Genomic DNA, 13,767 nt, shown 5'->3' with positions numbered 1-13,767 from the left:
TCTCATGCATTAACATCAAGTAGTGATAATCAACGAGGCATGATGCTTTTGGGTCGCATTGCTTTTTCTGTTTGGAATATATTTGACCTCATGATCCATCCACCAAACATACTCTAAAAATTAGCATTTGAGAGAAGTAATCTGCTTAAGAGCTTTAAGTGGAGCACTAAACTGTCATCATACAAAGAGGGACTGACCGTGGCATTTCATTGTGGTCCTTTCTGAACATTGTTCCAGTGATTGGATTTCACTGATTGTTTCCATATTGTTGTAGAAAAGCCCTCTGAGCCCCTCGACTGTAACTGAGAACAATGATAATACGGGGGTGTTCAGGATAACTGAACCATTCTATCACAAATAATAGTAGCAGTTTCAAGGTGAGCAGTGAAAAGCAGTGCACCTTATGGATGAAATGATGCACAAAAAAACATATTTTTAGTCAATTTAAAACTTTGAAGAGGTTCAAGAACAAAATACGACAACTGAAAAAAGCAGACAGTCAAAACAGAGATTGAGATTTAATAAAAAACAAAAAAAACATTGAAAGTTATTATGTCTGCATTCATGCTAATAAATTGTATTTACATTCATAGCCATTTATTATTATACAAATTCTGGAAAATAAATATTTACAAACCAACATAATCAAGTTGTACAAAAACATTTTCCCGCTCTATATCCAGTGCAAAAAAAAAAGAGGAAAAAACAAAATACCCACAAAACATTTAGATAGAAATAGCCGGTAAACCATTATTAATTTTGTTGTATAAATTCCCACAAAATATCTGACACCTTTATAATGTTTACTGACCAACTGGGTTTACTGACCAACTACCTCATTCAAATAAACTGCAAAAGGCTTATGGAGGATATTCACATGCCCTTTTTAAATGATGATTGACATGTCCCAAATATTTTTTGCTTTATTGGAATAAACTTGTAAGGGAAAAAAAGCATTGGTCTCAGCTGTCTCTCCTTTAACTTATCTCATAGCAAATGACTTTCTGTGTATACAAAATACATCCTCTGGTAGAAAAAACAAGGTGAATTTTCAATTTAAGAAAACATTATCAACAATGAATAATAAATATTGCTTGTTGATTATTTCTAACTGTTGTCTATTCAGTCTGATAAGGCAAACATTGAAAACAAATGTTTAGTTGAAAACAGCATTTTTTCATAAAAAAACAGTCCACTTAATTTGTGATATACAGTAATAAACCTTTGGTTTAATTCAAACGACTATGAACATTTTGATCTATAGGACAGAACAATGAGCAGAACCTCAAGGTCTTCAAGGGAATCAGTAAAAAGGTTTTTAATACAAATATTCGACTTGAATTCAGGAATAAACAAACAAAAACAAAAAATGTGAATGAATGTTCAGCTTTAAATGTGGACTTGTCAGAAAGTCAAATCCTCTTTTTGAACAGAAAACAAAGAAACCCAAAGTTCAAGGAATGAGAGTGATCTGTGGGTTCACAGCACGGCGAGGTCATGGCAGGACTTGGAGCGCACTTTCAGGGCCATCTTCTTGTTGTTCTTGGCCACCAGTCGATCCAGGAAGCGTCTGGCCTTCTTGGTGATGCTCTCTTTTCGCTTGTAGACAGACCGTCGGCGCTCATTGATCTCTTTGCTGTCTTGCCGCAGTCGGATCTGCCTCACAATGCCCTCAAAGAGCTCATGAACATTGTGGTGGAGAGAGGCGGAGGTTTCAATGAACTTGCAGTCGAACATCACGGCACAAGCTCGACCCTCTGCCACAGAACACCAGGGCTGTGTGAAACCTTTGGCTTGACCCCATAATACTTATTACATTACATCACATCACATCATGGCAACCCTTAAAGGAATAGTTCACCCAAAAAGTAAAAAATCCTATAATTGACTCACCCTCAAGCCAGTGTATATGACTTGCTTCTTTCAAAATCAGTTATATTAAATAAGATCCTGGCTCTTCAATGTTTTGTAATGGCATTGAATAGTGCCAGAGTTTTTGAAGCTCCAAAAAGCGCATTCATCCACCATAAAAGCACTCCATACACCCAACTCCAGTGGGTTAATAAACGCCTTCTTAAGCGAAGCGATGGGTCTTTGTAAGAAAAATATACATTTTTAAAACTTTACAAACTATAATCACTGGGTTCCAGCAATGGCCTTACACTCGTTTACAAGAGAGTCAAGTTATGGGCGGAAGGGTGACCTTTAACCTGATGTGTGATGTAGGCATAGATAGACGTAGGCGTTAAATTAGGTGAGAACTGACAAATACGGAAGCACAGAGGATAGAGCATAACCAAACTTCAGTCAAGAATTAGAAATCTAAAATGTAGGGCTGTCCTCGACTAAAGATTTTTCTAGTCGCCCAGCAGTCGTTCATTTAAAGCAACACTTAGTAACTTTTGCTCTCGGGGTCCCCCTACAGTTGGGGAAAAAATAATGTCCTCAACTACTGTTGTAAGCTCTGTTATCCTACAACAGGGGATGCCATCGCGCGTGCATTTGTTGACATGACAACCCTGATAGCCCTGAACTAGTCATGAGCGAGTCGTCTCATAACCCGCGGACCCCGTATGTCTATTTAATGGTCGCGGGTGCGGGGCGGGTTGTTAAAATATGTACAGTGGTGCGGGGCGGACCAAATAACTTAATAAAAGCGGCCCGCGGGTTGGTGCAGCACTAACAGTTACCCTGAACACTGCAGGAGGAGTTCACATGCAGGTGTTCTTCTGGCGTCGCGTGTGAAATGTCTTCATCCCAGGTACAGTCAGTGGCATATGTTTCAGCATGTCATATGAATATAATTTCATGGGTTTTATTTTTTTCAAACGGCAAATAATCGCGATGCTCACGTCTACAAGCCAGTGTCATTATAGTAGTCTATTGGTTACCGTTTTACAGAATCTATATGATACTTCAATTCAATGTTTGAGTGGTAGGTAATCACCATAATAAGCATGACAGCATCGGTCGGGTACGCCTCCTTCAGCTCACGCCAACGAGCAAACGCTGGTCCAGTGTTGATCCTCGTCCTGCCTTTAATCCCATCACTTTTTTGTCTCCTCTTATTGCTTTCCTCCAACTAAACCTTTTCTTTCTTATTTGTCTGTGCTGCTTCGGACCTTACTATATTATCCGACGATCCGGCTCGCACGTCCAAATTTAAGGAAGTGTGGGTGTTGGTGGAAGTGACGTATATGCCGTAAAGCAGTCGAATTTTGTAGTTCTTTTTGTTCTCGGGTTACTACCCGAAACCCGAAGTTTAAAAGTACGATTAAAAACGATACAGACCCTGTCAAGCTATGGCAGACGTGTCATTCAACCTATTGTAAGTCGATGTATCATCACAAAAGTTACCCGGTGCTGCTTTAAAGGCCCACTGAAGTGCCTTGAAATGCGCAGCATTATTCAATGTGGTGGGACATTTCAAGCAGATCCCAGCCTATAGCATTTTGATTATATCACAGTTTGACTAGAGCCTTTCAGCTCGGTAAAGCCGCAGTTTACTCCTAATCTCTTACCGTTTCTCATCATAATCTCCTCCATATCGCTTTGAAATACAGCATTCTGTGCAGAAATAAAATGTGTCTGATATGGTTCTGGTCTGTGCTGACTCGTGCATGTGAGCCACTCTGAGCTCTCGTGTCTCTGGACGTAATGATTATGATTTGTGAATAAACAGAAGGAGAATCTCTTAACATTTTGTTAATTTATTGATAATGCTTTCTGTTAAGTCGATGATGCGGATTTGTCATCCCCGCAGTGGATATGCGAAGTGCCTATGCACGTTTTATACGGATTACATTATCTGAGACTATTGTTTTCCATGTGAATTAATTAACAATCACTTGACATTTTAAGATTTATATAGATATAGTTCTCATCTCTGTGACGCAAGTATACGCTGAGTTTTGTTTTATTTTTGTAACATTGTCAAGTTCACTGTTATAAATGGATATTTTTCTTACAAAAACCAATCGTAACACTTCAGAAGGCATTTATTAACCCACTGATGTCATATAGATTACGTTTATGATGGATGAATGCACTTTTTGTAGCTTCAATACCATTACAAAGCTGGGAAGAGCCAGGATATTGTTTAATATAACTCTGGTTGTGTTTGGCTAAAAAAGTCATATACAGATAAGATGGCTTAAGAGTAAGATATGATTTTCATTTTTGGATAAACTATTCCTTTAAGGCTTATGCATCTGCTTTGTCAAACAATTGTGCTTCAGGGGTTACACTATAGCTGCATTTACATGGATCCTAATAATCCGTTGTGAAATTGGACTAGTTGCACAGTCGAAAAAAAAGTTACATCTATTGGAATGAATTGGCCAAATCCGATTTAAATTTTCTTTCGGATTGTAAGGGGTCGTTTAAACCATTTCTAGTCTGTTTAATTGGATATGTAAAAAGCTGATTGGATTGAAAACCAAAACTGGAAAGTTCTGCACATGTGCAATGACGTAGAAATGGCTTAATGACGTATGATGCACATGTCTTAAATGACTGTTGTGTCATTCTAAAATTAACATTCTACTTATCGTCTGTGAAGTTCTGCAGGAAAATGTCGTACCAGCAGTCCTTGCTTCAGACTCTCATCCACAGATGCCTTTGTTTTGGCCGTGGCAAGTGGCGTTTTTACTGCTTAATAAATTTAAGCAGCACGGCAAAAAGCTTCATGTGCTCGTTGTCTCCTAATCAGGACCCGAAATAGATAAATATTAAGTCTGCATTTTAAAACAAAAAAAGAAGTGATAGCAGGATAATGGTTAGTATGAGGCAAAAGCGGGGAAACTCTGTATATTTGTGCAATGTGCTCGTCAAAAGATCAAATCAGATTTGAAGTTTGTGACATATAAATGCACACATTAACCTGATCACTTTATTTAGTGTTCATGTAAACACTATGATTTTATTCCGATTGAAACAAAAAGTGTCCATGTAAACGTAGCTACTGTGACAAATACTACCATTCAAAAGTTTGGGGTTGGTAAGATTTTTTATGTAAAAACAAATAAATGAAAAAAATCACTTATGATCACCAAGGCTGCATATATCAAAATACATTAAAACAGTGTTATTGTGAAATATTGCACATTTTAAATAGTTATTTTCTGTTTGTATATATTTTAAAATGTAATTTATTCCTGTAATGGCAAAGATGATCCTTCAGAAATCATTCTAATATGCTGATTTGGTGCATATTAGATTTAATATTATCCATGTTGAAAACAATTGTGCTGCTTAATGTGTGGAAACCATCATTCTTTATTTCAAAAGAATGTCATTATTTGAAGTAGACATCTTTTGTTACATTATAAATGTCGCTGTTACTTTTGATGGTTTTAATGCATCCTTGCTGAATAGAAGTATACATTGAATCAACCCACACCACTCCAAAACCACACCCTGCTTTGGTAGTGCATAACATCCCACTATGATGTGTCTGTGTGAATGCTACAAATCAAACAGTCCTCACCTTCCACTGCCACCTCTCGAGAGCGCACCAAGTCACTTTTGTTGCCCACAAGGATGATGGGAATGTTTTCAGCCTGCCGGATGCGCCGCAGCTGGATTCGTAACTCCGATGCGCTCTCGAAGCTGCTGCGGTCGGTGATGGAGTAAACAATGATGTAAGCATTGCCCACCTGCATGCAGTAATCCTGCACCCACTTCTCATCTTCCTCCTAGGAGATCAACAAAGTTAAACACTTTAAAAGGATAGTAGAATAAAACCTGTCACTTTCATAAATGGAACACAAAAGATTTTTTTACTGGTGATTTTTTCAATACAATGACAATGAATGGAGGCAGGCTTTCAAACTTAAATAGCGTATAGTAAAAATGGTCCATATGCCAAATATAGGCCACATCATTTCAAGTGTTCTGAAGCTGCATTACCATTAAAAACTTACAAAAGATTAATATTTTAAATTTATTCATTAATCAAATCAAAATGTAACAGTCTCCACAAAAATATGAAGCAGCACAACTGATTTCAATACTGATTTCTTGAGGACCAAATCAGCACGTTAGAATGATTTCAGAATCATGTGACAATGAAGACTGAAGTAATGATGCTGAAAATTCAGCTTTGCCATCACAGGAATACATTACATTTTTAAACAAATTCAAATAGAAAACTCAATGTAATAATATTTTGCAATATTATTGTTTTAATTGATATAATCAATCCAATAATTTCAGCCTTAGCGAGCATACATAAAAACACACATGCACGCATGCGCGCACCCAAAACGTAGTGTTAACACAGTCCACTTTAATAGACTTAATTGCTGGATAAATAATAGCTGGATCACTATAGTGTTTTAAAGGTGTCATCTTATGGCCATTTTCCACAAGTTGGTATGATTCTTTAGGGTCTTTAAAGTCTGTAACATACTTTGGTTAAAAATCCTCAATGGGTACATTTACATGCACGCCTGTAAGCAGAGAACTTACAAATATCAGCTTATTGAAAGTAAGTAAATTGAAAATGCAAGTAAACTGGGTTTACATGACTTTATTAATAAACCGGGATATTTCCTTGTAGTGACGTCAAAAATAATAATGTCCATATCTGACTCTGAGTTTTTCAAATGTTAGTCAGTTGTGATGTTAAATAAAGCGTTGCACTGTGTCAGCAGGAGATTTGCCGCTCATATTATCCCTCATGCAGTTATCCCTTAGAAGTTTTCTGGGTCTTAAAAGAGTCTGCGTTTGTAATATATGTCCTTATTTCATGCAAAATGCTAGCTCGCTCTGTTTGGATGCATTTAAATCTGCTCTGAGTAGGCGTTTTTGTCACTTATCACACATGCGCACTTAAATAAGCCGACAGAAAGCAGGTTAATGTGTTTACATGCAGTGCAAAATCAGGGTAAGAGGCAAAAAACTACCTCTCCTGACCGGTATATGCTTATGGCGTTTATGACTTTACTCCGATAAAAAAGAAAACGGGTTACCGCGTTTACATGACCATGTTTATTGTCGGCTTATTAGGGATAATTAGTTTAAGAACGTGCATGTAAACACACCCAATGTTTGCTCTGTTCATAGCAACCTGTTTCGGTGTATGTCTCTTTAAATGACAATGAGCTACTGCTCACCCCACCCCTCGCTTCCGTGGGACGTGTAGACATGAAGTGCTGTCTTAGTAGACAGTGCAAAACTGGCTGAGGGCAGAAATACGCCAATATGGGAAAGTCTTTCAGCGGTTGTGGGCGGAGTATGAGCAATATGACATCATATTGCTCTGTAAACAAAACGACTTGAATATTGAGAGTGCTTTTTAAGTGAATGGATTTTTATCATTGTAGGGAGGTTGTGTCCACACACTGCAAAGACACATTTATATGCAAACACCATATAAAAGTGAATTTGCATCCGATGACCCATTTAATGTTGCTTTTTGATCTTCAATCCCAGTCCTCATTCAACTTCATTATATTGAAAGAGTCTTGGAGTTTTGGAATGGCATGAGGGTGATTAAACAATATGTCAGTTTTCATTTTAGGATGAACTATCCCTTTAAACACTTGCGCATGATGTACTGAGGGATAAACAACAAACAATTCAATGCTTTGTGTCGAGAAAATGCTGGGGATTGTAATATTTACAGAATTATTATCTCTGTAAACAATTCTTGAGTCCAGCAAAGCCGAGTTGCCAGACAGCGCTCACAGAGGCGAGTCATCAATAGCGGTGTAATTAGGCCCTAGAGCTATCAGTGTACTTGGCTGTGTGGTCAGCAGCAGGGGCCGGCTGTATGATGCTTGCTCACTGCAGGGCATCGCTCAATGGAGTTTAGCCACTAGCAGTGAGAGGCCATGTTATTTCCACAGCGTTGCACAAAGCGCATCGAGGCCCTGTATGCGAGACTTGCGTCTACAAAGCAAATACTCACAGCTGACACATGCAACCTTTTGAAGATGAAATGCATTCAGATTTTTCTTCATTTAAATCTGATAATTCATCGAGTATGAGGTTGATTATGTATGAAGTTTGCATACCTGTTTTTCGGTTTCCCACGTGTCCATCACAACTAGGGTGGTCTCCTCCCCATCCACTGTAAGGCTTCTCTCATATGTATCCTCTATCAAAACATTAAAAATTTTAAGTCTGTTTAGCACATAATACTTTGTCCATCTTTAGCACTAACACAAAACATAACTTTCAATACATCAAAAACAGCATTGGCAACTAAGGATAGACGCTACAAACAACTAGGTCAAGGTCTCAATTGTTGACATTATTTAATGTATTAGCTAACATGAACTATTAAAGCACTTATTAATCTTTGTTTATGTTAGTTAGTTAGTAATGAGACCCAAGACACTAAGTCAAAAAGGGGTGATACAACAATCCTGATTTAATAATAAACAAACTAAGGGTTTAAGTTTAATAAAGGGTTAAAATCTTTAAAAGAAGAAAGCAGTTTGGCATAATCTACAATTTCTTAAAAGTGCTCCAATGCATATTAATATTTTAAAAACTTCTGGCCACAAATCAAAGACGCGATCCAACCAACATACAGAAACAATTTCAACATGAAATATCATAGAGCTTTCCTAAAGACACTTATGACTGCATGTCAAAGTCAATAAGCAAATAAATATCAGGCAACTTTAATGACAAGATGTGGTGTGACTTCCTAAAAACGTTAATATTTCCTTTTGTAAAAACTTTTTTACCTTGAACATTTAAAAAACAATTGTACACAAGGTAAAAGAAAAATGGTATTTATTGAACAAATAGCTGCCATTAATGCGTTTGTGTGCAGTATATTTGAACGGTGCTTTGTTATAATCACTAGCGTGAAAAATGCAAGTGAAGTGGAATGGTGGAAAAAAAATCACTGAGCCGTGTCTGATAAACTGATTGCATAGCTAGTTTGACAAGAAGATAAAACACACTTTGCTCCAGTCTAGGTTGATACAGACCTTGTCTCATTTTTCCACTTTAAATCTACTCTGTCACTTTTTTGAGACCTCTACAAGATGTATAGCACTTAGCCATGGCTTGGACCATGGATTCACGGTAAAGAATAACAGTGTCCTTACTCAACTTCAAGGTCTTAAAACTTCATGTCAGTTAACATCTAAATGTTAAGGCCAAATCTAAAATATAATCCAGACATGCCCTACAGAAAAATATGGCCTCAACTGCCAAGAGCCAAAGCACATTTAATCCATACAAATGATAATACTGTGCTAACAAAGGTGTATGCTAGTGCAATGCAATTACAAAGCATTCAAAATGACATGCCACTCAAAGAAAGCCAGTTAGAACCAAAGAGTTTTTATAGAAGCTTTTACACAAGCTAGTGTGATAGAAAACTGACAGTAACATTTTATATCTCAAATGAATTTGTAAATTGTAATAACTTCTTATAAACAATAGATTAACAGAACATAATATATTCAAATGTTTTGGTCAGTAATGTTTTTTAAAGAAATCAATACTATTCAGCAAGCACATTCAATTTATGACAGTTAAGATTTATAATGTTACAAATGATCTCTGTTTCATATAAATGCTGTTCATTAATGAATCCTGTAAACAAAAAATTAAATAAATAATGTTTCTTCAGTAGCAAATCATCATGATTTCTGAAGGATCATGTGACACTGAAGACTGAAGTAATGATGCTAAAAATTCAGCTTTACCATCACGGAAATAAATCACATTTTTAAGTATTAAAATACAAAACAGCTCTTTTAAAATTATATTTCACAATATTACATATATTTTTTCTAAAGCATTTCAAACAAATGCACCCTTGCTGAGCATAAGAGATCATTGATTTTCATGTATTAATAACATGCAAAAAAAAAAAATTCTTTAGGGTCATGCAGAGGTGTAAATGTCTCCAGTGATACAAGAACCAATATACACCTCCGCCTATCAATGAGATTATTTACAGGATGATGTTCTGCTCAGGTCAAAGCCAAAACAGCCACGAGACATAGGGTCATATGCCATTAGACAAAAAACAACATGTAGGTCAACAGATCGCCACGCACAGACACACGTCTAATGCTTTACTGAAGGCATTTTGCATATAGTTCAAGTAAATTAGGGAGACAGAAATGTGTGTGCTGAATATTAGATTCATAACTGTTCGTTTTTTACATAGGTCTCTGATGGACCAGTTTTGTGTCAGTCAAAATAGATTGTCCCACACCCTTGGGACAAAAAGAGATGGACAGGACTGGAAAAATGGGACAAACGACAACTGTGCTGACTTTATACCAGTCATGTGTTGTCCTGTTATAAGCAATGCACATATTCCAGCAAATCACAGTGAAATGATTCTATATAGTTTAAAAGTGAAACATTTACAACACGTCTGCACTTAGAGGCATAAAACAAGCAGCAATGCTCTAGACAACAGCTGATACACAAATCAATATACTGTATTTACTGTTTGCCCTGACTGATGTATTAATCAATATTGTCATACAATTAATGTTTCAGGATCAATGGTGACGAGTGACAATTTGAGAGTGCAATCAATCAGGCAGACCTTACAGTTTAGTCAAGGTTTAGGTGATGAAATGCCATTTACAGTAGTGTGTCAATGCTATATTTATGGTTAAACAATAACAGTTGATGAATCGAAGGAATCGAACTGTGCCTTATTAATCAACTAAACTGATTTGACATGTAGACATGAACAAAAAACATAATATTTTAGATTTTATACCTTCAATGTGTTTGTGGACATCCTTCTCTTGTATTCCAGCAAAAATGTTGGCAAGGCTTGATTTCCCCACGCCGTGATCCCCCAACAAAACCACACGATAAAGACACTCAGCTCCAGAGCTGTCCGACTCCGAGTCTGAAGACCAGCTGGCCCGTGAGTGGATGCTCTTGTCTCCTGGGTGGTAAGAGGCTGACTGGGCGAGCGGAGGGTGATAGGGGTCAGTCGAGGGGTCTCTATCTCCCCGTCTCGCTTGTCGAGAGGATGGGATGGGAGTGCTTGCTCTTCTCCTCAATGGTTCTTTTCCCTCTTTCTGTGTGTTGAGTGTCATCTTATAAACATAGGTATGCCTGATCAAAAAAAATAAAAAAGTGACATTATTATGATAGGAAAATAAACAGTCTGAGCATAGTCTGTTACAGTTGCCAATACTTTTGATTCACTGCACTGCATCATAGACACCTTCCTGAGATGTAACTCAGTAAGAACTTTTAACTAGTGTTGAAGATACCCGGGCTAGTTCACACTTTTCATAGAATTTCGGTCTGTCTATATACTAACTTTTCAACAACAAAAATAGACCAAATATTTGTAACTTAAATATGACTTAAAATGCTTGGCAAAAAGTTATTGAGCAATTTATCTATTATTGAAACAAATATTTAAAAATTAAACGCTAAACGCTTTGTGACAACTTGCCCTATATATGAGAACAATATTATTTCCTCACTAGGATAGGAACAATTATAGTTAAAGTTTAGTTTAATCATCATAATTAAGCAAACTAAGTGTTTTAAAACAACATGCCAAACCACTGACTGTAAAATCAAGCAATTGGACTTTTGACTCTTTAAATTAGCTAGCCCCGGTGTCCTCTGTATATTCATGCATTTGACTAAATTTCAAACATCTTTAGAATGTAAAGTATACTCACAACCATGTCCGTAAACGAATGTTTTAAATCGTATTGTTTCACATCAATCCACAGAATGAAGTTGAAAGTGAATCAATCAGTTTGCGCGCAGTGGAGTTTGAGGCACCGGTTGCAGAGAAACGCTACACCGCTGCAGTCATGGCAACAGCCCGCTGAGTTCCACAACGGTTTTAAAAATTTAAGAGCGGAATGAAACAATTCTGTCATTCTCTCGCGCTGTCTGTCACAGACTCATCACCCGCAGCGCGCGGAATGGAACGCTCGTGCGCTCGGAAAAACATCTGCGAGTTCACATCTATGACCTTTCACTCACCTTTATCTCACCACACGCAAGTTTTAGGAGTCCAAAGCGCGACTTCTCAGTTCATCCTTCCACCTGGAGACTTTGAGAGCCAGCCCTCAAGCACCGGATCGGTGTGAAGTTGCATGTATCGTGTCTTTGTGATTAAACACAGGTGGACTCCTGTTGCCAACTCAACTCGAGCTCAGAGCGCGCGGAGCGGAGAAACGTGCTTTCTGTTTATATTACTCACATGATCCATAAACATAGCTCAACAAATGGGCCCTCGACTGTAAGTCTCGTGGGTCCTCGCTGAGCGTCTTTCAACATCGTCCAGGGCCACGAAATGTTATAATGTGCCTTTTTTAGCACCGTCCCACTCCATCTCCATGACGTCGATGTTCTGTCATTTCCTGCTTAAAGCCGAGCTGAGATATCATAAGTTATCAGAAGGTTCTCATTAGTCCAGTTGCTTTGATGTAAAAGCATCTTGATTTAATGTCATCACTGGGAAGTCATGCAACGTGAAACCACACACATTGCATTTATTTTTCTTAGGAGACAAACATCCACAGCTGTTTCTTTTCTTGGTGCTTATGCAATTGGATAACAAATGTTGTAATTTTATTGCATCTATTTAGTATTTTTGTTTTTGTTCCAAAAATAAGTTGTATTTATTAGAAAAAGCATTCCAGCACTGGTGGATGGACAAAAAAGTCCTGAATCCTAGCAACAGTGAAATAGAAGGTTTATCCCCTGCTTAGATCACACTGTTGTTGTTTTTTACCAGGAATTTTTAATTCTCTGTGGCTTAGCTGAATCATTTCCAACTGAAACAACAAAAGTAATCAAACCAGTCGCCCGTACACTGGGGTGCTGAAATCCATAACTGTTTACAGAGCAAGCCTTGTTCCCACACTTTGGTCAATTACATCAATGTCACAAAACTACCGTTTAAATGTTCGCAAAATGGCTTTGAAATGCTCCATTTGCAAGATAAATAGTCGTATATAGTCGTATAATGAAGCACTCACATACTTTGAGGACTGACACTTTAAAGTGTCATTAACTGCAATAACATTCGATTGCTGACTGGTACCAAACTCCAACATCGAGTTCCCTGACATGGGAAGCAACAGGGACGAAAACAATGAGCATCTTCTTCAGAAATTCAGACTGTGGTTGCTGATTTAGGCGCAAAAAATACAAAAATAATTTGAGATTTCCCTTTATATATTGTCCACTTTAGACATTCTAAATTTGCAACTACATGTCAACTATCTTTCATTAAAGTATTGGTAGATTGTGATAGTCTTAGGTTTAGGGTTAGTAGAATAAGTTCTATAGAAATAGTGTTACTTAATGCAATAAGCTACAGTATTCTATGAAAATTGGTGGTCTAGAATTATTCTGAAAAAACTAAAAACATTTAAATGTAGTTATTTAATTTTATCACAATTTTGTAAATGAAACACGTTGCCATTACCTACTGCTCAAAAGTTTGGTTTCAGTAAGATAAAAAATAAATAAAATGTATCCTTTTCTCCATCAAGCATGCATTAAATTGATCAATAGTGATAGTAAAGAAATGCATAATGTTAAAAAGATTTGTACTGCAAATAAATGCTGTTATTTTTACAAAAAAGTTCAGGAGCACAACGGTTTTCAACATTGATAATAATAAGAAATATTTATTTAGTACTAAATTATCATATTAGAATGATTTCTGAAGGATCATTTGACAATGAAGACTAATCTTATAGTAATGATGCTGAAAATTCAGCTTTGCCATCACAAGAAAACAGTAAATTACATTTTAAAATACATTAAATTAGAAAT

General features: G+C 37.0%; 1 protein-coding gene across 2 annotated transcripts; it reads right to left on the bottom strand.

Annotated features, from left to right (window-relative positions):
* Positions 1–494: 494 nt before the first annotated feature.
* On the bottom strand, positions 495–12,345 carry rem1 (RAS (RAD and GEM)-like GTP-binding 1). Of its 2 annotated transcripts, none has more exons than XM_067431748.1 (5): positions 11,962–12,345; positions 10,718–11,064; positions 8,022–8,104; positions 5,489–5,696; positions 495–1,757 (listed from the first exon to the last, which is right to left on the bottom strand). In XM_067431748.1, the coding sequence occupies exons 2-5, from the start codon at positions 11,043–11,045 to the stop codon at positions 1,480–1,482; spliced, it is 897 nt and encodes a 298-aa protein (XP_067287849.1). In that variant the 5' UTR covers positions 11,046–11,064; positions 11,962–12,345; the 3' UTR covers positions 495–1,479. The 2 variants fall into 2 exon arrangements, with proteins under 2 accessions (XP_067287849.1, XP_067287850.1); XM_067431749.1 differs by lacking the exon at positions 11,962–12,345 and adding an exon at positions 11,649–11,941.
* Positions 12,346–13,767: the final 1,422 nt, after the last annotated feature.

This window comes from Pseudorasbora parva, chromosome 22, assembly GCF_024679245.1.
Source record: "Pseudorasbora parva isolate DD20220531a chromosome 22, ASM2467924v1, whole genome shotgun sequence".
Lineage (NCBI taxonomy): Eukaryota > Metazoa > Chordata > Actinopteri > Cypriniformes > Gobionidae > Pseudorasbora > Pseudorasbora parva.
Note: the sequence above shows the minus strand (reverse complement) of the source record. Positions and strands in the feature narration are given on the sequence as shown.

What these genes read in the sequence shown, in the direction of transcription:
- rem1 (XM_067431748.1), bottom strand. Translation starts at nt 11,045, where the DNA reads ATGACACTCAACACACAGAAAGAGGGAAAAGAACCATTGAGGAGAAGA. An exon ending in TGTCCACAAACACATTGAAG is followed by an intron (nt 8,105 to 10,717) that starts GTATAAAATCTA and finishes ATGTTTTGATAG; the next exon opens with AGGATACATATGAGAGAAGC. An exon ending in TCGAGAGGTGGCAGTGGAAG is followed by an intron (nt 1,758 to 5,488) that starts GTGAGGACTGTT and finishes GTTCTGTGGCAG; the next exon opens with AGGGTCGAGCTTGTGCCGTG.